This window comes from Paroedura picta, chromosome 6 (genome assembly GCF_049243985.1).
Source record: "Paroedura picta isolate Pp20150507F chromosome 6, Ppicta_v3.0, whole genome shotgun sequence".
In the NCBI taxonomy this organism is placed as follows: domain Eukaryota; kingdom Metazoa; phylum Chordata; class Lepidosauria; order Squamata; family Gekkonidae; genus Paroedura; species Paroedura picta.
This window is the reverse complement of record NC_135374.1, coordinates 59,669,407-59,691,927: the sequence shown is the minus strand read 5'-3', so window position 1 is coordinate 59,691,927 and position 22,521 is coordinate 59,669,407. Positions and strand designations below refer to the sequence as shown.

Below are 22,521 nucleotides of genomic sequence, written 5' to 3'. Positions count from 1 at the left end.
CTCATTCTCATCATGCCACTGAGAATAATAGAGGACCATACCAAAATACTTTAAATACATTACTCTTTATTTTAACTGTTATTCACTGCAAAACATCTTTTCCCCTCAGATATGCTTCTTAAACATCTCATTCCAGAGGATAAGCAGAGACACATGAAGGTGTCAATTTTGCAAGAGCACAAACTTTTAGAGTAAGTACATACACACACACAAAATTTAGGGTTTTTAAAAAATATTTTTTTCAGTGATGTGTTTTACTTTGGCTTGGAGCTGTAGACATTTCGGTGGATAGAAGGGATTTCTATACTTACAGTATGTCTTTTTTGCTTCTGGACTCTTGCTGCGGACCAAAATCCACCCCACCAATGCTAGTCTTAGGAGATGGAACCGCAGAAACAGCATGGAAGGAGGAATCAGCAAAAATTACCTTTTTCCCCTCTGCCATGAACATCTTCTGGTGGATCCAAGTCTGTACTGTTATAATATTACTAGAAAATAAGCCCGCTGTACTCCAAATACAGCGGGTGCTAGTAGGGCTGCGGAGTTTGGTGGGGCGGGTCTCCGGCTTCGCAGGGCGAGGCCCCGGACCCGAGGGTGGGTGTGGGGCGGCCTGTGAGGCTTCGGCGCCTCGTCCTGGCCCCCCTGACCCTGGGCCGCGGCTTACCTTTTTGTGTTGTGCGCCGAGAGAGTAAATGGCGGCGGGCTGGAGGCATGGAGACAGTTGACGGCAGGTGTTGAGGAGCGGGCGGCTGGGGGCGCTTCCGCCAGTGCTTCCCAAAGTTCGTCGGTCGGCCGCCATTGGCAGTGTGGACCGGCGGGCAACGTGTTGCTGTCGCGGGTGGCTGGGGCGGTGGCACCACGGCCACTGCTCCTGGCAGTGTGGGGCTGCAGGCGAGGGGTCCTGTATGCGGGCAGGGCGGGTGCCGCCTCCATGTCTGGTGGCTCTGGATGTCCGCACGGGCTGCTCCCACCTGTAGGGTTCCACGGCGAGGCGTCCTGCTGTCGGTGGCGGCTGGTGGTGGCGCCGGTAGTGTGGCCGCCACCGCTGGACCATCCTGGGCGGGCGGCCAGGTGGCGACCTGCCCTCTTCCAACCAAGGTAGGTAATGGTGGGCGGTCGGCCGGCTGTGGGAGAACTCGGAGGGAGGTGGATTGGGAGGTGCTTTGCGCCTCCCGATTCGGCAGTCCGGCGGCAAGGGGCCTATCAGCACCCTTCCTCATCCCGGACAGGGCCCGACCTCGGGGCCCTTACTGCTTTATCCGCTCTGCTAGGAGCGGTTAAAGATTTATTATAAAAAACTAGATTTAAAGCCCATTGTTATTGACAATAAAATGGGCGCTAGAGGCCGTAGAACCCCCCCTGACCCCCAAAAGCTTCTGCGTAGCCGTGGACGGGGTCCATGGGGCCGCAGAAGCCTTTATCCTCCTCCCCCCCAGCGGACGATGGAAGGCTGAAGCAGGGCCGGGGCTGGATCTGGGGGAAGCGGCCTACCTGTCTCTGGCGGTGTCGGGTCATCAGTGTCCGGGAGCTACGGGGGCGCTTGTTCCAGGCGGGCCTGAGGCGGGCGACCATGTGGCGTGTCGCGGGAGTGGCGGCCCAGCTGCGGCGGTGGCCGCGGCGTCGGAGCTGCGGTGCGGACAGCACCATCGCAGCGGGTGAGTTACAGGCGCGGCGCGGGCGGCCCAGCAGTAGCGGCGGTCTAGGCAGCATTGGAGGCACAGGGTAGACATTGCAGCCGTGGCACAGGCGGGGCAGCAGCAGCGTCTCCGGTGGCATTCCAGGAATTAGTGAGCTTCTTTGAGGACAAAATCTTGTTGCTCTGCTGGGACCCTCCTGCCATAATTGATACAGAATATGAACTGGGGATAATGTTTGATGGCCCTCTTTAACCAAAGTGGACAACTGCTGGGATCAATGAGAGCGGCCACTGGCTCCTGGACTGTGTGTCATGGTTGCTCCAATTGTGAGATCGAGGATAGGGGCCCCCCTGAGGGAGATTATTAACCTCTCCCTAACATTGGGCGAGTTCCCTAAAAGGCTAAAGATGGCAGTGGTTCGTCTCCTCCTGAAAAAACTATTGCTGGATTTGTGGAACTCTACCAGCTACCGTCTGGTTTTGCATCTTGAGTTCTTGGGAAACGTGGTTGAGAAGGCTGCCACAGACCAGCTCCTGGCATTTTTGGAGGAAACTTCAGCCCTGGACCCATACCAGTCTCGAGGGGGAGGGAGGGTGGATTAAAGAGCTCCAGAGCAGGTATGTGTCCCACATACTTGTGAGAGCCAGGGAGTCACTACTTTTATCTTCAACTGTTCCTAACTGAATCTCTCAACAGAATTCTATTCGAACAGCATGTCATGCAAAGCTTCTCAGACTCCATTAGCCATCAACCCTTTACAGTCAGTCACAGATGTGTTTTCTGCTTAACAATTTCTTCTATGCCACTATTGCTTATGTCAATTGATAGAATAAAGCAGCTATTTTTTCTTGTTCTTGTGTACTATTTGAAATTAACAATTTGCATCTTTTAGTGATTTGCTTTTTTCCATTTCTAGCAATCTGACATTTGAGTGGGATGGGCCCTCTTGGAGACTTCTTATAGCACTGAGGCTCTTGTGTCTTGAAGTTCACCAGTTGTAAGTTCTGCAAATATTTGCTGAAAATGCCTGCTAATGAAAGTATAACAGTTTATTGGCTGTTTTAAAAAAAAAATTTAGCCTTACATCACATTCAGAAGTATGATACTTTTATTCAAAACATTTTGGTTGTAGTTCTTCATGGAAGAAAGTATTGCTTGGTGATAATATTTCAGAGACGAATGAAAAGAAGAGTTTGGACCTTGCAACAAAAATATGTTTATTGCTGATAGAGGAGACTCAGCAGGCCCTTCAGAAGGTATGGTTAGCATTTTAGCACAAGGGCTGAGAATGGGTAACAGTATATTGAATGTCACATATAAATATTTAATCTAACTCTAAATTTAAGATTTTAGGATAGAGCTATTAAAATCTCTCCAAAATTTGACTGCCTGCCCCCCATATACTATACATAATACAATATAGTTTGGTGTGAAGCAAAACTGGATCCCAAAGTTGGTGTATACAATGAACAAAGAAATGACAGCATCCTCTAGTTTCACACACATCCTGTTCCCTTTATGAAAAGGTATTGATAAACAATTCTGTTTTGAATGTATTGAGGAAATATTAACTTATTTATTTGCATCATTTACCCTACCTTTCTCCCCAATGGGGACCAAAAGCAGTTTGTTACTATCCTGTCTTCAGTTTGATCTTCATATCAATCCTCCAAGGTAGATTAGGCTGAGAGTGTGTGACAGGCGGAAGATCACCCAGCATTAACAGTGGCAAAGGGGATTTGAATCGGCATTTCCCAGATCAGCTCTGACACTGTGGATCAGTACCACTGTTCTGGTCCTTAAGCACTACATGAAGTTTCTCTACTCTTCCCCATTTTACCTCAGCTTTTAGAAGGGACATTCAAGTAGATGAGGGCTCTTTATGTTGGAAGCTGAGGTTAGCATTTTGGTCACATGTTAGTACTGTAAAGCAGATGACATTGTACATCCTTATCCATTGTGTCTCTATATATTTGTTAAACGCCCCTGTGGGAGGAGCGGGTCCGGGGTGTCTGAGTATGAATCCGGGCCAATCAGGGTGCGGCCTGATTGGGCCAGCCCCTATGCTTGCTGCCCTTCTTAGCAGCCTGTGGCCGCAGATGAGCCTGGCTGCTGGGGAGTGCACATCTCTGCCGTCCCACCACTCCACCCGCAGGCCGATGGCAGTCAGGATGCAGCGGCAGACCCACTGGAGAACCTCCCGCAGCCCAGCAGAATGCCCAGGACATCACCAAGCTGGAGGGTACGCTGCCTCTCCTGACTCCCACCAAAAACACCACCCTCCCTTCCCAGCCCCGCCACCAGAGGCTCCCCGCCAGCTTCAGTGCCCTCTCCCCATGCTGCCGCCTGAGCTTGTGCCACTCCCCCCCCCCCCCCCCCCCCGTGCTGTGTTTGCTCAGACAGCTGCCAAGGTCTGATGAGGTTTAAAGTAGGACCTTGAGACAGTCAAGGGGCCTTCAGTTTGCTGTCTGGTTCAAGCTCAGCACATAGGTCCTGACAGAGTGACAAGATTTGCTTCTCAAAAAAGCTTGCAAAAGCTTTGCAGCTAAGGTCCCGTTTAACAGTTTCAAATGATCCCTTTAAGGATGTTGAAAATTGAATTGTTTTGAATAATTGAGGCAGGCATGAGCTAGCAGCCACAAAGTATTCCTTCTCTGTGGCCTTTACTGCCGTCTCATGATCATTCATAAGTGTCTTATGTTTTTGAGGGCTTGTCATGAGTTTTCCACACTCACTCAAGCCATCTCAGTTCCTGTTTCCGTTTGCGCAGTTCCAATATATACCATTTAGCTGGCTTGGGACAGGAGCTGAGAGGGCTTTGGGAAGCAATTTTGTCAGTGGCATTGGAAATACAGCAGTGCCAGTCTTTCTGATCTGCACTTTCTTATTTCGCAAGAATTATTCTTCCACTCTTCATGGGAAAGGGGACAGAGCTTTGCATGGTTTCTAGCAAATTACCAAAAGGCTGCTTTCACTTATGAAGGCTTATGAAATTTCTCCAGACACTACCTAATCACTTTCTAAGTTAGCTGTTCAGTCACACAAAGACTTGACATTTCATCTTATGAGGCAAAAAAAAGGAATGATGAGATGTTAAATTCAGCATACAATTTCAAATTCAACACTTGTGGAGTTGAGATGCTTGTAATATCCTCAGTGGCTATTGCAAATGGTGGTGGTAATCCAAGTTGTGTTGATCCTGCATATGTGTACCTGCGTGTGTCAGAATCCAGATACAATCACTTAACATAGGGTATTTAACCCTTGTATATGCATATATGCATTTAGCTGTAAATGTAACCCAGTGACAGTTCAGAACTACACAAAACTCAGAAAAGAAGCTCATATGAAGAAGTAGTTGATCAGTCGTGGATTACAGGTCAGAAGTATTGTTCTTTGATAAAACAAAGTAATATGAAATATATATACCTTCAAAACCTCTAGGTGATGTAATTTTTGCATTTACTCATGTTTTAAACACAGTGGTCAAAATGCTGGCTTTTATTTGCACAGATTTTACAGTAAGTCTGGATTTATGTGTAACTAATGCAATGGCTGGTAGAATTTATTCATATTCTTTTATTTTCCAGGTTTCTCTTTTTAAAAGGGATTATGTGCACCTTGTAAACCAGCTAACTCTAGTAGAGGCATTACATATGGAAGATCTAAAAATTTTAATGCTGTCAGCTGAGAATCTTTAACACTGCACAATGATTTGATCTTGGAACAGAATAGCATGTTGGAATTTATTTGGAGCGCAAAAGGTGACTCTTTTTCTTAAGCAGAGGCCACAGATGGATTTTATCTCTTGAATCTCTGAGATCTGAATGGAATTGAAACTTCCTGACCTATTGCACTGAAGGAGGAGCTTCAGTGTCAGACAAGGCCCCCTTTAATGCAAAATATGGCTATAGCTATTATAAATGACAATTACAGAGCAAGAAAGTTTGAAGGATCCATGACTGAAGAACTGATTGAGGAGTTCAAATGAAGCAAGCCAGAAACCGTTGATCAATACTGATTCTGTAGCTAAGTTCTTATCCTGACTTGGTTGGGCCTAGGTTAGCCTAGTAACAGGAGTTAAGCAGGGTCAGTCCTGGTCAGTATTTGGATGGGAAGAGTACCAAGGAATACCAGGGTCATGACACACAGGCAGAGTGGGGGCATCCATTTGCTGGTAAACTGAAATAGCTGGTATCCATTTCAGCAGTTGGTTTTGTTTCTCCCCAACTTGGTGAGGGAGGAAGTGAAATAATCCATTTAAATGTTTACAGCCATTTAAATCTAACAGCTGATGGGATGACCGCCCTACTTAGCTGCTATGTTGAAATGGTCTGAACCCCCAAACTGAACTGGACAAAAGGCCAGGAAATGTTCAGGGGAGGCACCTTCCTTTCGGTTTGGGTGGACATGAACCAACTAAATTCATGAGGAATTTTGAGTTGTGAACTGATTTGTGTTCATCCCTTCTTTCGATGGGTTAAATATGGAAGTAAAAATAACTATGTGTCCTAAAGGGCTTACCCCACAATAACTGTAGTGACCCCACTTGCTTCCAGACCTTAATGTTAGAGAAGGTATTGTACTTCTACTCCAAATCCCTGACCATCCTGTAACTGAAGAAACCTTCCTTGTTTTCCTTTCTTCTTCTGTGTGGTTTAAGTCAATGGAGGTGAAGGAAACCAGTTTCAGACTTTTCTGGTCAAGACAGGTATTCCCCAAGACCATTTATGCACTGGAGGTTTCATGCCGGGCTACAGGCTGGAGTTTTAGTCATAGCAGGTTGCCTCATCTCTTCCTGCACGCACACGGGGGAGCATTTGGCCTGGTGCACCTCATCTGCCCCCAATTTGTGTTGCTGCACGGGAGCTGGGGCAGTGAAGTTCCCAGTGCATAAACGGTCCAAGTGGAGCCAACAGACTGGTGGCAGCTATGAACAGTGGCCATTCTCTAGAAGGCTTTTAAGATGAATTTTCTGAAATGTGCATGCTGTAATGAAGTAGGAAGAATATTCTGTTTTCATCACATTCTTACCATTTTCTAAAGGGGGAGGAAATTCTAAATCATGGGTGTGTTGTCTGTGTGAAAAGCTAGGCATCATTCAGAGTGTGGTCCCACACTGTGATCACTGGTGCCTCATGAAAAGTATTTAGCAAGTTGACTATCTCTGCTCATCTTGTTTCTAACCTGCTTTATGCCAATAAAGGTATTGTGTGTGTATTTAGCATGTTCCATCTACCTCGTAAAGTTTTCCTCATGGGCATGAGGCCTAGAAACATTAAACCATTCAGCAGTCTCGCAGACATCATTGGCACAATTGCTGCGCCTAGGGAAAATTTTCTTAGTCTTTAAAGTTTGTCATTTGAACTGCTAATATCTTGCAAACAAGCCCAAAATATATTAAGGCAGTTGTACTAACATCCTAGGAACATGACTTCAGTGACTACTCTTGTCAATTTTACTTCTATAATTTGTTCACCTGCAGAGTTCATTCAGTATTGACCCAAACATTCAAAAGCATGATTGTCTTCCATCTGCCTATATATTTCTAACAAGCAGTAGTTTAAGGTTTAAGATACTAAGCTCTGATCCTCATGCAGTGCTGTCCTGATGCTGCCTATTTCTACAGAAGAAGTACTAGCGTACTGCTGGTATATTTTCCACTTATGCTGTTGTTGAAATTTGCTGCCTAGGGTATTCAGCAACATGGTTTAAAATTGTTCTGCTAACCTTCCTGCCATGAAATCCAATGTTAGACTTTTTAGCATTTGCCACATACAACTAGAAGCACGTTACAAGGTTAATCCCCCCCAACATTCAGATTTTGCTATCAAGTTTGTTTTTAAAAGACCAGAAGAGTCATCTGTTATTCAGTGTTGTATAAAATGTACACTGTTACTCAGTGTATATGTTAAATCATATACCCAGCAATATGGAAAAGGGTAATGACTGTGTGAGGTGTGATACAGTTACAGGAAAGGGAGTACATGATTCCTACATAGATGTTACACCAGGGGAGATTGCTGTCATTTATTTGTCTTTGCTTATTACTCGTAAAGTACTGATGTGTGTGGGGGGAGAATGAGATGATCTCAGAAGCTCCCTTGATATCATTTTACAGCTATCATTAGAATGGTTTTTAGTTTCCCAGCTTCAGCTATAAAATGTGAGGCTCATTCATCATGGGTTAGTGCTTTTAGACCTGTCTATTCAGGAGAAGATAAGATAGTATCAACTTTCAAACTGTGTTAATTAAAGCTTTTAAGTACATTATGAATGAAATGTCAAAAGATGACACTCACTAAGGAGAAAGATCTATAAGTGATGTCTTCAAGGATTCACCGCGCCTTAGAAGTGAAATGCCCCTTAGAAATATGAAGCCGGGTGGAAGAAAGGGACTCCTTTACAGCATGAATTATATGAAGCAATTTCCAGCACTGGGTGCATCTGTGGGTGTAGACAGAGATGATAAACTGGAGAATGGAAGAAAATGTATTGCAGAAAATGCATTGCAGCAAAATAAAACATGTCTAGCTTGGTTAATTGCAAACTAAATGCAGGCTGAGCTTGTTAAAAGGTCTGTAAACATACATGTTTCATAGACATTAGGGGAAATTTTTGCTTTCGTAGTAGTAGCACACGCCAATTCCTATCATTTTATGGTTGAAATGTGTATTCAAAAGTATATAGTTTGAAATATATATAATTTGATAAAAACAAAAGCAACCACAATAATCTGCAGCAACTTTGATTGGAATAACATCATGAAGTCAGTGGTTTACAGTGTTGGTACAGTGGGAATCATTTTGTCTCAGTTCTGATTGTGACTTGCTCTTCCCTCACCTGACCTCCATGACAATTTGGACAGGCACACGTGCTTCTCAGCTTAATTGTCTGCACTCACTTCATTAAAATCTAATAAATAATAATAAAAATACTCTCATGCAAACACAATATTCTATTTGGGTTAAAATTTTTCTGTGTTCTGAATATATTTTGCACACTCCTTTTTTACAACAGATTTCTTTTTGTATAATCCTGGAGGAGCATTGATAAATTGTTTTTGTATTTCTTTTTCCACATATGTAATCTCATTTCTTTTCTTTACATGTTATTACTCTTCCCCCCACCTCTTTTTCCTAAGACAGTATGCCAAGTATCTGCCAGGGTTGTTTGCATGACTAAAATGCCTGTTTCATTTCTAATGTGTCTAATGGGGGCCAGCTTCGTGTAGTGCAGGGGTATTCAAACACTGGCAGGGGCTCATGGGAATTGTAGTCCATGGACATCTGGAGGGCCGCAGTTTGACTACCCCTGGTGTAGTGGTTAGGAGTGCAGACTTCTTATCTTGGCAAGCTGGGTTTGATTCCCCACTCCTCCTCCACAAGCAGCCAGTTGGGTGACCTTGGGCTTGCCACAGCACTGATAAAGCTGTTCTGAGCAGTAATATCAGGGTTCTTTCAGCCTCACCCACCTCACAGGGTGTCTGTTGTGGGGAGAGGAAAGGGAAGGCAATTGGAAACCACTTTGCTTCTGGTAGGCCCATTATGCACAGAGTGGAAAGTCGAATGGTGGCGGGGTCGAATGGTGGCGGCTAAAATCGCCAATTATGCACGCCACAGGCGGCAACCGGGCACAGAGTCAATGCATGCCGCCGAAAAAGCCTTGTTAGCGAGATGCGGAAGAAAGTGGAGCTTCCCGGGACCAGGGCACAACCAGAAGCGGCTCTGGAGTATCCACGTGCATAATCGGATACTCTGGGTTTTGCCGCCGTTGTGTTCCGTCCCATGCGTAATTGGTTTGCTTCGCTTCTTCCTCCTCCTCGTTCTCCATGCCACCGTTTCAGCGGCCGTGCATAATAGGTTGTAGAGAAAAGCGGCATATAAGAACCAACTCTTCTAATTGTTTTTTAATTGCCTGATCTGCCCTAGTGTGTCTCTATTGGAGTTTTGTGTGTGTGTATTCCTGCTCCAATCATTGGATTCTTCCTACTGATTTTGGTTTGTTATGATTTTTCTATTTTGTTCTTGGTGGCAACTGCTAATAAGATTCCTGTAATAAAAGCTTTGCTTGCTTCCCAAATTGTAGCTGAGGACATTCCTACTGTATTGTTTATTTGTATAAATTCTTTTGGGTCTTTTTTGCACTTGCTTATGGCATAATCTTATAGTAAAAGAGCATCATTTAGTCTCCATCCTCCTCTTAGGTTCCTGTTCCTTTGCCAAACAAATTCTATAGGATTGTGATCTGAAAATACCTCCAGATGAATCTTTGCTTTGTCTAGATTTATTGTTTGACTTTTTGATATACAGCACATATCTATTCTTGAGTATGTTTGATGACTATCAGAAAATAACATAAAATCCCTACCATTTGGGTACTTGATCCTCCAGGCATCTTCTAATTTCAGCATCTCCAAATATTGGAATATATTTTTCAATAATTTCCCACATTTATAAATCCAATATCCTTCTTTGTAGCTAGTACTGCATTCATGTTTCCAAAAGCCATTCTATCCATCTTGAAATTCTAGCATTTTTGGCAAAGATTCTCAAAAAAATTAACTTTAGCATTGTTGGCGCATATATATTTATATAATTTTTTTATTCAGAAAGGTGAAAAATACTACATATCACATATTACAGAACTATTACTTGTAAAGAGAGAAAAAACGAATTGTAAAGCAGACATTTAGCAATACGGATCTTGTTCTTTTATCACCCTAATGTCATATAGCACATATTACATTTTAGCTTACGTTTTCCCCACATCTTACACATACCATCTTAGAACTGATTATTTCTTTATGTCTTAATTTTTACCAGTTAATATACTCTAATATTGAACTCAATTTTCTTCTCACTCAATTTCAGTGTTTTTATTATGTATCAAATATGTGAGCTTTGTCATTGTCCCATATCCCATCAGTTTATTTAACTAGTCCATATTATCTGGCAAGGATTCTTTTTTCCATCTTGATGAATAGACGATCCTAGCAGCTGTTACCATGTATTTAACAGTTTTAACTTTTAATTTAACAGTGCAAATTTAACTTTCATTGTCTTTGAAATTTAGCTTTCAATATCATGAATCATAATACAATATTTCTTTGCTTTTTGACAAATAGTTTGTACTTCTTCTATGTGAGTTTCTTGTAGGCATAAAATATCTCTGTTTTGCTTTTTTTAAATTTATATTATATATTATAATCAGACTTATATTCCACCCTATCTCCATAGACTCAGGGTGGATCACAGCACAGCACAGATGCTGTATAAAATGTATAAAATTTCAGAATGCATAAATAAAAAATTAGGTTTATTTAAGCTGGTTGAAAGTATACATTTTGTAGGAGAGTTCTGTCCATTAATATTTACTGGCACTCTTTTTAATTTATCTGTTTTGTCCCGGTGTTGATGCCATAATCATTCTTCTTTTGAGCTCTTAGGTGAAGTTCGTTTTGGATTGCTTGAAGATTTCCCTTAAGTTCCTCTGTATAGATCCTCCACTAGCAATTCAGGGTGAATCTTTAAAAATGAGCCAGAAAAGTAAAGATGTATAAATCAAGGGGAAAGAAAAAAAAGTGTGTGGAGGGGTCAACCCGCTTATTCTTTGCTGGCTTTGATGTTATCCATGGTGGATTGGGCCACCTTCAGCATGCAAACCCTAGTCCCTCCTGCCCACTCAAAGATGTTCATCTCATTCTCTCTCTAGGATAACCACTGCCACAACTGACCTTTATATAGACTTGCCTGCTGAGAGGGTCAGAACCCCCAGCTTCTCTTTTTAAGTCTGAGGCCTTGCCTCTGTGTTACCCACTGCCCAGGACCTGGCCACCACAAGGACAATTTATGGTGGAGTGCACCCCTGGAGGAATAGCTGTGTGTCAATTGACAGGTCTGTACCCTTTCCCTGGGGTTCACCTTGACAATAGCATTGCCAAGGTGGTGGAGGTCTGTGTGGTACAGAGAACCCCTACCAACACCCAAAGTTATAAAGTATTTATTTAAAGAAAATGCTTCCAAGCATACTTTTAGTATAGCAGCAGACTGATCAAGAGATTCCAAAAGAAACTGGGTAAAGTGCAAGTCCTTTTGTCCTTCTCACTAAACATGGACTACCAGATGTTAAAATACAGGACAGACTCCTTAAGCTTAATTAGTTACCACTTACAGTACCTTAAGAACTTCTTCAGCTCTCCAGGTGGCCGCATGGTCAATGGCTGCCCAGCACAAAAGAGACTTCTTTCTTTGTTCCTCTGACTTCTATCACTTCTCTTTTACCTGCGAACTGGTCAGCTGGGTCAAATAGCCACTTTCTGGATACCTTCCAGAAATCCCTTCCTGGAGATTATCCATGGAGATTATCTAGTTTAATTCCACCAAACCATTATCCCTGATTGTTGAAAGGTTAACCACTCCATTGCATCTGGCTAGACATATTGGCATTTGTATGATGAATGATTGACTATCTTCCTCCCTCCTTGCCCAGTTTCAGCCCAGAGAAGGGAAAACAGTTAAAATTTAAAGCTTCCATAGGAAAAAATGCATTTTTTCACACTATCAGAACCCAAGTGGAACCTGAATAAATCACCCACCCCCCTCATGGACTTACCTGTCAGTTGGATCTCCTCCATGGAGGAAAGGTAAGGAATAAAGAATAAATTCTCTCTATCCTGGTGTAATACGTCTAAAGTGAGATAAGACTGGAGCCTTTTAAAAGGCCCCTGTTCAGGTCACTATTTCCTTGGAAGTCTCCCAAACACAACAATCTAGAAACAAATGGTTTTGGGTGTTGGCCAAATGGGAATTCTAGAGTATTGTGTGTTTGCATGTGTCTGTAAGAAAAAATAAGCAAGTGAATACAGACAGTTAAGCTTAAAAGCATGCATTCCTGTCCAGACCTTCATGGAGGTCAGGTTTGTAGAGAGCAAGACACAATCAGAACTGAGATTAAATGATTCCAGGCAAATATTCCTTTTAATAACAGCCAGCAACTCGTCGGCCAATTAGATGAAGATCCAAAGTTGAGACATGGAAGTTAGGATGTGACCTGAAAGCAGAGCAAACCTAATCCTCTAGAGACATCTGTCGTGTCACCTACACAGGACTGTGGTAATTTGACTGTCTTCATAGTTCTGACAGACTGAGGAGGATACTTGTTGAAGGCATTCTGGTATCTACCATTATTATTAAGATAGAATTTGAGATGGGGAGGCTGGACCGCCTACCACCCTATATCCCCCGCAGGGCTTTATGCTTGGCGGGGGAGAATCTCCTGATCGCTCCTGGCCCTAGAGAAGCGCGCCCGGCCTCGACCAGGGCCAGGGCCTTTTCAGTCCTGGCCCCTACCTGGTGGAATGAGCTCCTGGGTGAGCTGCGGGCCTTGCGGGATTTACCAGCTTTCCATAGGGTCTGCAAGATGGAGCTCTTCCGCCAGGTTTTTGGTTGAGGCCGGGGTCAGCGAATGAGTGCCAGCATTCCCCCCCCCCGGACCTAGTAAGTCAGATCTCATCCCCACCCTCCCTACCGCTCTGATAGCAGGGGGTAGGAATAATGAGAGCTTCCGCCATGTTGGGATTGTTTTTAAAGTCTTTTAATGGGTATTTTAATGGGGATAAGACTATTGTGACCCGCCACGAGCCTACGGGGAGTGGCAGGAAATAAATCTAATAATAATGGTGATGATAATAATAATATAAAGAAATACATATAAACTTGTGTGTTGTCTCTGTATTATTTCTCTTTAGATGTATGAAGTCTCAGGGCCATTCTGCACATCTAAAAAATAGCGCCATGCCAGTGAAATTGCGTGATGCTATAAAAAATCGCACCCCCTGCCATTTCTTACCTTCTTGCTCTCCTGCTTTTTTCTGCTGCTTTTTAAAAAAGCCTTTTCTGCTGCTTTTGGCACTCCACATGGCTGCATGAAATGGTGGAGGAGAGGGACGCACTATACATGCATCTCTCCCTCCACCTGTCAATCATGCCAGGCAGCCAATCACCTTTTCTCCTGTTTAAAAGGGACCACGATGCAAGTGATTTTTTAAAAAGTGAAACTTCTCTGTTGGTATGCCTATGCATCTAATCAGAGATGCACAGTGCTTATTTTAATGACACCCCCCACAGCCTTGAAGCCTAAGTAAAGTAATTTTTTCATGAATTTTTTGGGGGTCTGAGAGGCATGCTTTGTGTGTCAAATGGTGGGGGAAAATTTCTTTTTGCTCTGCCTAAATGAAGCAACATGTATTCATTGCTCCAGGCAGTTTGCTACAAAAAAAAGCCCCATTCCTGGGAGAAGGGATAGGGAGGCAGGTGCGAGATCTGGCACTGGAGACAGTGATTGCACTGCTTTGGTTACGCACATTTAGTTTGCTTGTGGTTTCTTGTTGCTTTCCTCTCGCTTGTGCTACATAGTTGGGGGAATCCAGTTTTGTGGATTTTCCAACTAGCACTTTAAAATGGCGGGTGTATCTGCTGGTTTGCTGCTGGGACACTAGATGCTGACAATGTCATTTGAAAGCCCCTCCCCCCCAAAAAAACCTGCGAAAGGTAAGCCTCGTACTTTATTTCCCGAGTGCAGAATGGCCCTCAATAATGAACCAAGAATTTGGCCATGCTATCTGCCACAGTTCCACCTCTGAATTAATGGACACAATTCTGTCATCAAAAACCACAAAATTGAAAAACCTGTAGGAGAGCACTTCAACCTTCCAGAGCATTCAATAACAGACCTGAAAGTAGCTGTTATATTGCAAAGGAACTTCAAGAACAGGCCAGAAAGGGAGATTGCAGAAATGCAAGTTATTACAACACTCAATACAACATACCCAGGACTCAATAGGGACAAAGGTTTTTTATCTCACTATTCATGCTAACCTTCAACTTGTGTATCCATATTCCTCACAACTTATTTTATTTGTGATACTGTGATAATGTGACTGTAAAGTAATGGTAATGTTATGGTATGTTGAGTTTACTCCCTGGCTTTGGGATAAGATAATTACCGGCAATTACCTTGTAAGAATGTTTCACACTGGTATGGGAACAGATGGGGCAAACAACATATGGTAATCTGATAGCCTTTGATCACTTTCCCAGACAGTGTTATTTCTCCCATGTTTGTGTGAATAACAACTGAATTTCAAGGGAATTGATTGGCTGTTTTGGCAAAGAATTATCATTGGCTGTATTTGGATATGTGGCACAGTTTACTAATGTAACAGAATTAATTTTTGCTATATATTCCCACAGTCGTGTAAGGAGTTCTTAGTCTGACGAAGAGTGCTTGCACTCAAAAGCTCATGCCCTGAATAAATCTTTGTTGGTCTTAAAGGTGCTACTGGACTCTGATTCTATAGTTCCACCTCTGGTGATTAAACATAACTTACAGGGTTTGTGAAGATAAAAGATTTGAGCAGTTCATGCTGCAGTAGAAATTACTGGTAATCATGCAGACATACTCATAACCAAGCTTTCAGTAGTATATCCCCATGCTCCAATAAGCAGATTCCAAAAGCTGCTTTACATGTGCGATTAAAATCCAGTTCTCATTCAACTGTGAGAAACTAGAGCTAATAAAGTGTTGCAAAACAACATGGGTTAGATCCTGTCTAAATTCTTTGCCTCTTCCGCTCCAGCTGCAGCCTGAAATGCCCCCTAATGTTACTCGTATGGGATGGAAGAAGCCAGACTGCTTGGAGCAGAATGAGGGGAACTAGAAGGGTTACCATAATGGGGAAAATGGGCAAAAACTGCCTTCCCCTTCAGGTGTGGATTCTTTCCATGGCATCTAACCCCTTGACATTCACTTTGCTTTGCTGCTAAAATGACTAATCTGCTTACCCCAGCCCTAATGTGAAAGATAATTTATCATAATAATTTGTTCATTAATTTATTAGAGACCATTGCTGTTTCCACATTAGTACACTAGAGGGTGGGTTTGTACTACTGAGATGTCTCTGCACAATTTTCGGAGTGTTTTTAAATGGTAGAAAATAGACCATTCAAAAACTGATTTCAATTATAATGCTGTTTTAATGTTTCCAAGAGATGTCATCTGGTTTATGAAGTATGTCTTACCAACAAATGTTTTAGGGAGCAGAGAAAGAAAGAGGAAAGTGAACGGAGGCTGGTAGAGCAGGTAGGTTTGTAGCCTGCAGTTTGGCCATTTTGACCAATCAGTGGGATACCAATCTGGCTAATACTCTTGGTTGTGGAAAGTTTTAGAGCCAATAAACACAACAGGCTGACTGAACCTAGTGGGCAACGTTGTTTAAAACTTACAGTTGTATAGATTGAATGTTGCACATCCTTGGCGTTAATGGGAATATAATTTGATTCATTTATTCCATTCTTTTGATGGTTATGAATTTCCTTGATCTGATCTATTCCTGTAGAAAAATTCCAGTTGTTTCAGCCTCTCTTGGAAGGTCTTCCACATATAAGGTATTCCAAATTCTAAATTGTTAAACAGAAATGTTATGAGTAGAATATAGCAAGTGCTGATATAAATTTGAGGTTATGAATACGATAGCAAGTAAAGCAAATGTTTATTTTGCCAAGGAGCCTTAATTCTGCTTACTTTAACTATTGTCATTTAGAATATTGCATATCTTACCATCAGCAGCCCCCTTTCAATATTTCATTTCAATGCTTCATTTTATATGCTTAAATAAATTAGAGAGTTTAAAATGTGTGCTGGTCTGATGTATTTTATAATGCTAAAGGCTGCATCTTGGGGTAGAGTATCTAGAAGCTGCTGGGGGGAAAAAGCATCTATACATCTATCACCTACAGCAAAATGGTCAGAAATCATTTTCTCCATTAGAACGCTGATATTGTGAAGAGTGATGTTGAACAGGGATGCTGCATTAGCTTCTGTTCCTTTGTGGAAAATGAAAAGGATAGATATGTTTAAGGAGGCAGGAAAATGAGTTTTGTCTTACTGTCAAACAAAGTTTGCCCTGGCTCTCAACTTCACATGGCATTTGTCATGAACAGGAAGCCTTTACCTTACCTTGTGAATGTGTAACTTGTAGTCATCTCTTAAGAAGAAGAAGAAAAAAAGGAGTCCTTTCATCATGTTCAGTTTTCTTCACTGTTTTATTTCACTTAAAACATCACTCAGGACCAAGTGGTATTTGTCAGTAGTAATTGGCAAAGGCTGCAGGGAGTTTTCAAGGCTGTCTGGGTGGAAAATCTCAAAGCAGTTGTCTATGTTGAAAGAAAATATTACATTTGATCTCCCCCCCTCACCCCTCCAATCTCACAGACGTGATGTATGTCTGCATTCCATAGCTTGAAGAGTCCTTGTTTTTAAATGTCAGGAAGTAGCATTTCTTTAGTGATGTGCAGTATAGTCTGGGAAGGGAGCACATTCTGCAGACCACAGTGTGCATAGTTATTTTCTGAATACTTTCACAAAGGTTCTATGTCAGCCTCATTTGCTAGTTGGCAAGGCATTGCATTTAGTATGGCAATAACATCCCTTGCCTTTCATTTGTGTGTTTTTATGCACGCATAGATTTCTTCTTGGGTGTTTCCTTTTGAGTAATGACTCTCACAGCAAGGTCTTGGCTCAATTAATCACCTTTCCTTTAATTCAGTTGTACAGATTGTATATAGCTTCATCTCCTTCATCTGTGTGCTGCTGACTCAAGGTATTGACAAAAGGTAGATTGCCAAATCATACAGCCTTATTCCTGACATTTGCATAGAATCAATTTTTTTCCTTCCGTTTTGATAACATGCATGTGGCCTTAGGTTCTTTGGCAGTCTTAAAAAATGAGTAAAACTCTAACTGATCTATTCTATAACTTCCAAAGGCTTGTTTATTTGCCAGTGTGGTGCAGCAGTTAAACTGTTGGATTAGGAGTGGGGCAACTCAGGTTCAAATCTCATTGTTTGGAAGCCTACTTGGATATTCTTGGGCCAGTGACTCCCTAGCCTACCTCTAGGGTTGCCAACAACCTGGGGAAAATGTCCTATTCCTTTAACTGAGGTTCAGAGTATGAAAAAGGGCAAGTGAAGCTTTAGGTAGCATGGAGATAAGTCATATTATATCACCTGGTAAATCCTCTATTAAAGGGACAGATGTTTGTGAAAATAAAATGGAGAAAGGAAGGAATATTTATGCTTCTCAGAACTCCTTGGAGAAAAAGTGGGATACAAATTCACCAAATAAATAAACACTTTACCTTTGTCACTGCAGACCAGCGCTAATGTAAGAAAACATGCTAGATAAAATATCTGTAGAAAACTAGGATGTCATGGAGAAGCTATACCGAAGGTAACCTTATTTTTCCTAAGAGTAGTATGATATAATGATACTGGTGGAACATAGTGCGGACAATCTTAGAAATGTGTAATTTGTTTAGAAGTACACTAATAGTTTAGCTGGGTGCACAAAATGGTGTGTGCTGCTTTCTCCCTCTAGGGAGGAAAAAAACCCTTCAACTCTTAACCCAAATTCTTCTCCAGATTTCATACTTTATAGACTTAATCTTGCCATACTTATTCCATCATACAATCATATTTCCCTTGAAAAACCTTTTCCTGTAGAAGCAGCATGGAATAAGAAGACAGGGAAGTCCTATTTTGACAGCTTCACTCTGGTGGCTGTAGCTGGAATGCAAATTGGTATAAGCATGATCTTCTCCAACTGGTGGCAAATTAATAAAGCAAGGTGCCAATCTGGAGAAGAAATTCATAATAGTGCTTTTCTTCAGTTGACCAGCATGGCCATTCCTCTGGAATTTGCCAGGAAGCCAGTCACTTCCCAATATACAGATTTCAGTTGGGGAAGAAGGCAACAATGGCACCAGCTCTGAAGTTCTGATTTGAACTCATCCTGTGACATTCATAGAGTTATGGACTACAGCCCTCAGAATATCTCAGCCTTCATATCTCTTCATTTACTGAGTATATTCCCAAGAGTGTGTTTTGTTTTCAGACAGCATGTGTAGAGAAGACTTTGACCCCCTGTGGTTTAGGGTTGGATCCTAGGAAGAAAAACTGCCGCATTGTTCACATCTGTGATTTCTCCCCTCCAGAAATTGGTGCATGAAGTTATGGGACCGTTACATGGACAAAACTCATGCAGGCCAAGGATACAATAAGAAGTGGGAATTGTGTGTGTGTGTGGGGAGGGGGGGGGGGAGAGGCAGCACTATGGCTCTAATGTAGTTTCTTGTTACTGCAGAAGTATCACTCATGCAAGAAGAAAGAAGATTGACTTTATTCTGTACCCCCCTTGCCCCACACTGCATGGTTATTTTTTGTTCACACAGGTTCTATAGCCTCCAGCACTAGCACTTTGGAAGACTCAGGAAAGGTACTAGGGGGAAAGAATGGGGTCATGGGCATCCTTGTGCTTACATTTCAAAGGGCCTGTACTACAGTCTATAATTTTCCTGTCCATCAATGATCTTATTTGTGATGCGTTCTTAGGACCACAAAACGCAAATAACATGGTGAATGCTGATGCTGTTAAGAATTGCTTCATGGATTGACATTGAGGTTCTTGATTTTAACTGGAATATAGATTATATGTGATTTTTACATGTATATTAACTCTAATTTTTTATACCTAGAAATTCTAGGAATAGGTGTCAGCACTTCTTATAATTTCATAATTGATTACTAGTGTGTGTTAATCATTGGGAATATTGTTTTTATCATTAACAATTTACAGAGTAAGCCAGTAAGGGTTGTTTTGAGTCCAATTTCCATTGTTAATCATCCTAACATAATGTAGGCAAATCTCTACTGAATTCAGGTTCAATGTGCAAAAAAAGAGAGATGCTTGCTGGAAATTGTAGCTTGTCCTTCGTTTAAAAAATGGTTCAGATAATTTATCATATATTTAAAAGAATTATTTCAATTGTGCATTAGCCCAAAGTGGCATAAAGAGTTGAATGGTGAAATCTTAGTTCTCCAATAATAAGAGATCCATCATCCATCCTCAAGTGTAGTTGTTGAGGATAGTTGAAAGGAGAGTGTAGACAGCTGTTGCCAAGTACTAGTCAAAGACTAGTCAACAGGGTTTGTGTACCATAGCTTTCAAGCAAGGGCAGTATATTAGTGCAGTAGAAACTTTGAATTTTGGCATCCGTACCCTTTCAAAATTCTTACCTTGCCCCCTTGCTGATTGTGTGTGTATGTGTGCAGAATTGGAAGTCTGGTCCAAATGTGGAAATGATTAGTTACTATATTATGGCTTACTCCTGCTGCAATATTACATGGCCCACAGTTTAAAACTCTGTCATTTGCTTTCATCCAGTGCTCACTTTTGGAAGGGGGTCACACAAGATATGTTGGTGTTTGCTTATCTTTGAGCTTGTTTGAAGACCAAACCACAGTCGTACTGGGATAACACAAGTGAGGTTAGATAGTGTAACCCAGGGAACACTTCTCATGGCTTACCACAAAAACCTCAGTGGAGATATACTGGAAAGTGGATTGAAACCGCTCTCTTATACTCTTTGAGGGCTGAAGCCACAGTCAACACAGGTGACCTATTAATGTGTTCATAAGGATGTGTACACTTTCATTCAAACAACTGAATCCTGCTTTGCTTTTGATGCCCCCCCCCCCGACATGGCTGTGCTAGAAAAGGATGAATATACAGAGTGCAATTAAGAAATGCATATTAATAATTCCCATTGATGAATAGATGCAAAATTTTGAAAGAATGAATTTTCTATCTAGTTTGTGCTGACAAAATAAATATTTGGATGGGGCTAAGGGACCCTAGCTTCATATGGGGACTACTATTAAGATCCCCAAATCCCCTACACCACAAGAATCTTTTGAAGCCTGTTGTGCTGAATATACTCATGTTAGCCATTGCTTAGGTTAAATGGAAAACTTTTAAAAACACACTAACTGCTGCAATGTCTGTTTAGGTGCTTGGAGAGTTATTCTTACTCAGTGTTGAAAGAAGCAAAAGATTTTTTACAAGCCAGGTTGTGCCTTCACATGGTGAAAACTGCTGTTCACCACATCTCAGTGAGCCCCTAAGTTTCCACTTCACTCTGCCATTGTCCATTCTGGCTTGCCATGTGATTCCAACAACATGCTCTTCAGCTGAGAGTAACCATCCAAAGTAGCAGGTGAATAGTGTGCATAACAAATGAGATCCAGACCCACCATTCCTACAGATGTCCAGACAGAGACTGTTTTGATTCTAGGGTTGCCAATCTCCAGGTAACACCTGGAGATCTCCTACTATTACAGTTGATCTCCAGATTATCAAGATCAATTCCCCTGGAGAAAATGGCTACTTTGGAAGGTAGACTCCATGGCATTATACCCTAATAAAGTCTTACCCCTCTCCAAACCCAACCCCCTCAGGCTCTACCCCCCCCCCCCCAGATCCCCAGGTGTTTCTCAACCCAGAACTGACAACCCTGTTTGCTTTTGATGGGGAAAAAAGCCTGAAAAAATTCACCTTGGAAAATTTTAACAAGAAGTTTATATAAACTTTAAAGTGAATAAAGACTCCAGCCCAAGGAGCCCACCCACCACTTGTGCCACTGGTTTAATCTGTGAGCTGGATTGCATCATCACAAACATCTGATCCACAGGAATAATTCTTTCTTTCTCCCTCACTATATTTAGTACATATGGTTTCAGCATCAATATAATTCCTTCATATGTCTTCTGGCAATTGCCCTGTTGCTGAATGTTTTGAAATCCACACCTTTTCCCAAGAACAACTTTCTGGTTAGTTATTTCAGACTTATAACTAAGATACAGAGCCCCTTCCAAAGCAAACAAGCCCTGCCCTGTTGTGTCATGAGAACTGGATAACATTTCTTGCAGGCTCAAACTACAGGTTATATAGAGTTCTGTGATATTTCCTCCCCCTTTTATATCCAAATCAGCCGAGGTCAGGCTGTGTGAGAGCACAAAGGTGGGTGAAGACAAGCAACTTAACTGTTTCTTTGTCAGTTATTTCCTAGGACAAAATCACTGCTTCAAGTTTCTTTTTCATCCTTGTGGAGCAGAGGTCAAGTGGTGGTGCTGGTAGCACAGGGATCCTGTATCGTTTCCTCCTCCAAATGAAAAAGTAGCTTGGTGAGGATGAGTTTTGAGCTGTAGAAGAACAGGAAGGAAAAAAGGTTAAGCAGTCTCTCTGTCCTCTCTTCTATCCAAGGCTGCTTTGAGTTTACTTTAAAAAAAGAGGAGGAAAGAATCACAGAATTCCATTGAAAGTGTAGCTCTGAGTCTGAAGCAGAAGAATGTACTTGGAGGACAGGGTACATAAACAAGGAAATGGGCAGGCTACAAGAGACAGGACTGTGCTGTGTCTCTGTTTTTATCCAAAAACTGTCATTGTAAGTGAAGCTTTGTTTGACCTGGACCATATGATGGTTAGCTGTATATAGGGAATCTTGCTGACTGACTTACAAAAATTGATAATACCACTCAGGAAGCATATGTTGCAGGACATTAAGGACTCCAATACTACATGCTGTAAATCTCTGCATGTAACATATAAGGTGTTTGTAGATACCTTTGCTTAAAAACTCAGAGTACCTTTATTGGCATAAAATTGCAAAGCATAAAATGAAAATTTCAAACAGATTCAGATCTAAAATCTATCGTAAAAGATTTTCATTTAAAATTGCCAGTAAAAACTTTGCTACTTTTATAATAGTTGCTGTGTCCCTCACATTTAGTATCATTTTAATCCAGTGTTTCTCATTAACACAGCTGAATTTCAATTTCTTCAGATAATTAGCTAACGGGTGATGAAATACTTCAAACTTAGGACACACCAGAAGTATATGGTACAACGTGTCAGGGACACTACATCCATGTAAACAGTATCTCTCCTGAGGAGGGATCTTCAAAAATCTACCTTGGGTGATATTTGA

The 22,521-nt window shown here is 41.9% G+C and overlaps 1 protein-coding gene across 5 annotated transcripts in view; it reads left to right on the top strand.

Annotated features, from left to right (window-relative positions):
* SETD4 (SET domain containing 4) overlaps positions 1-22,521 on the top strand; it is a 126,515-nt gene that overhangs the window by 10,960 nt on the left and 93,034 nt on the right. For 2 of the 5 annotated variants that reach the window (XR_013231937.1, XM_077342652.1), the window contains exons 8-10: positions 110-191; positions 2,554-2,634; positions 2,770-2,893. Coding sequence is in view for 4 of the 5 variants with exons in the window: in XM_077342652.1 (XP_077198767.1) it covers positions 110-191; positions 2,554-2,634; positions 2,770-2,893 (287 nt within the window). In the remaining variant the exon portion in view is untranslated. Of the gene's footprint in view, positions 1-109; positions 192-2,553; positions 2,635-2,769; positions 2,894-5,227; positions 9,720-22,521 lie in introns of those variants that run through there. The other 3 variants (XM_077342651.1, XM_077342653.1, XM_077342655.1) reach the window with 3 other exon arrangements.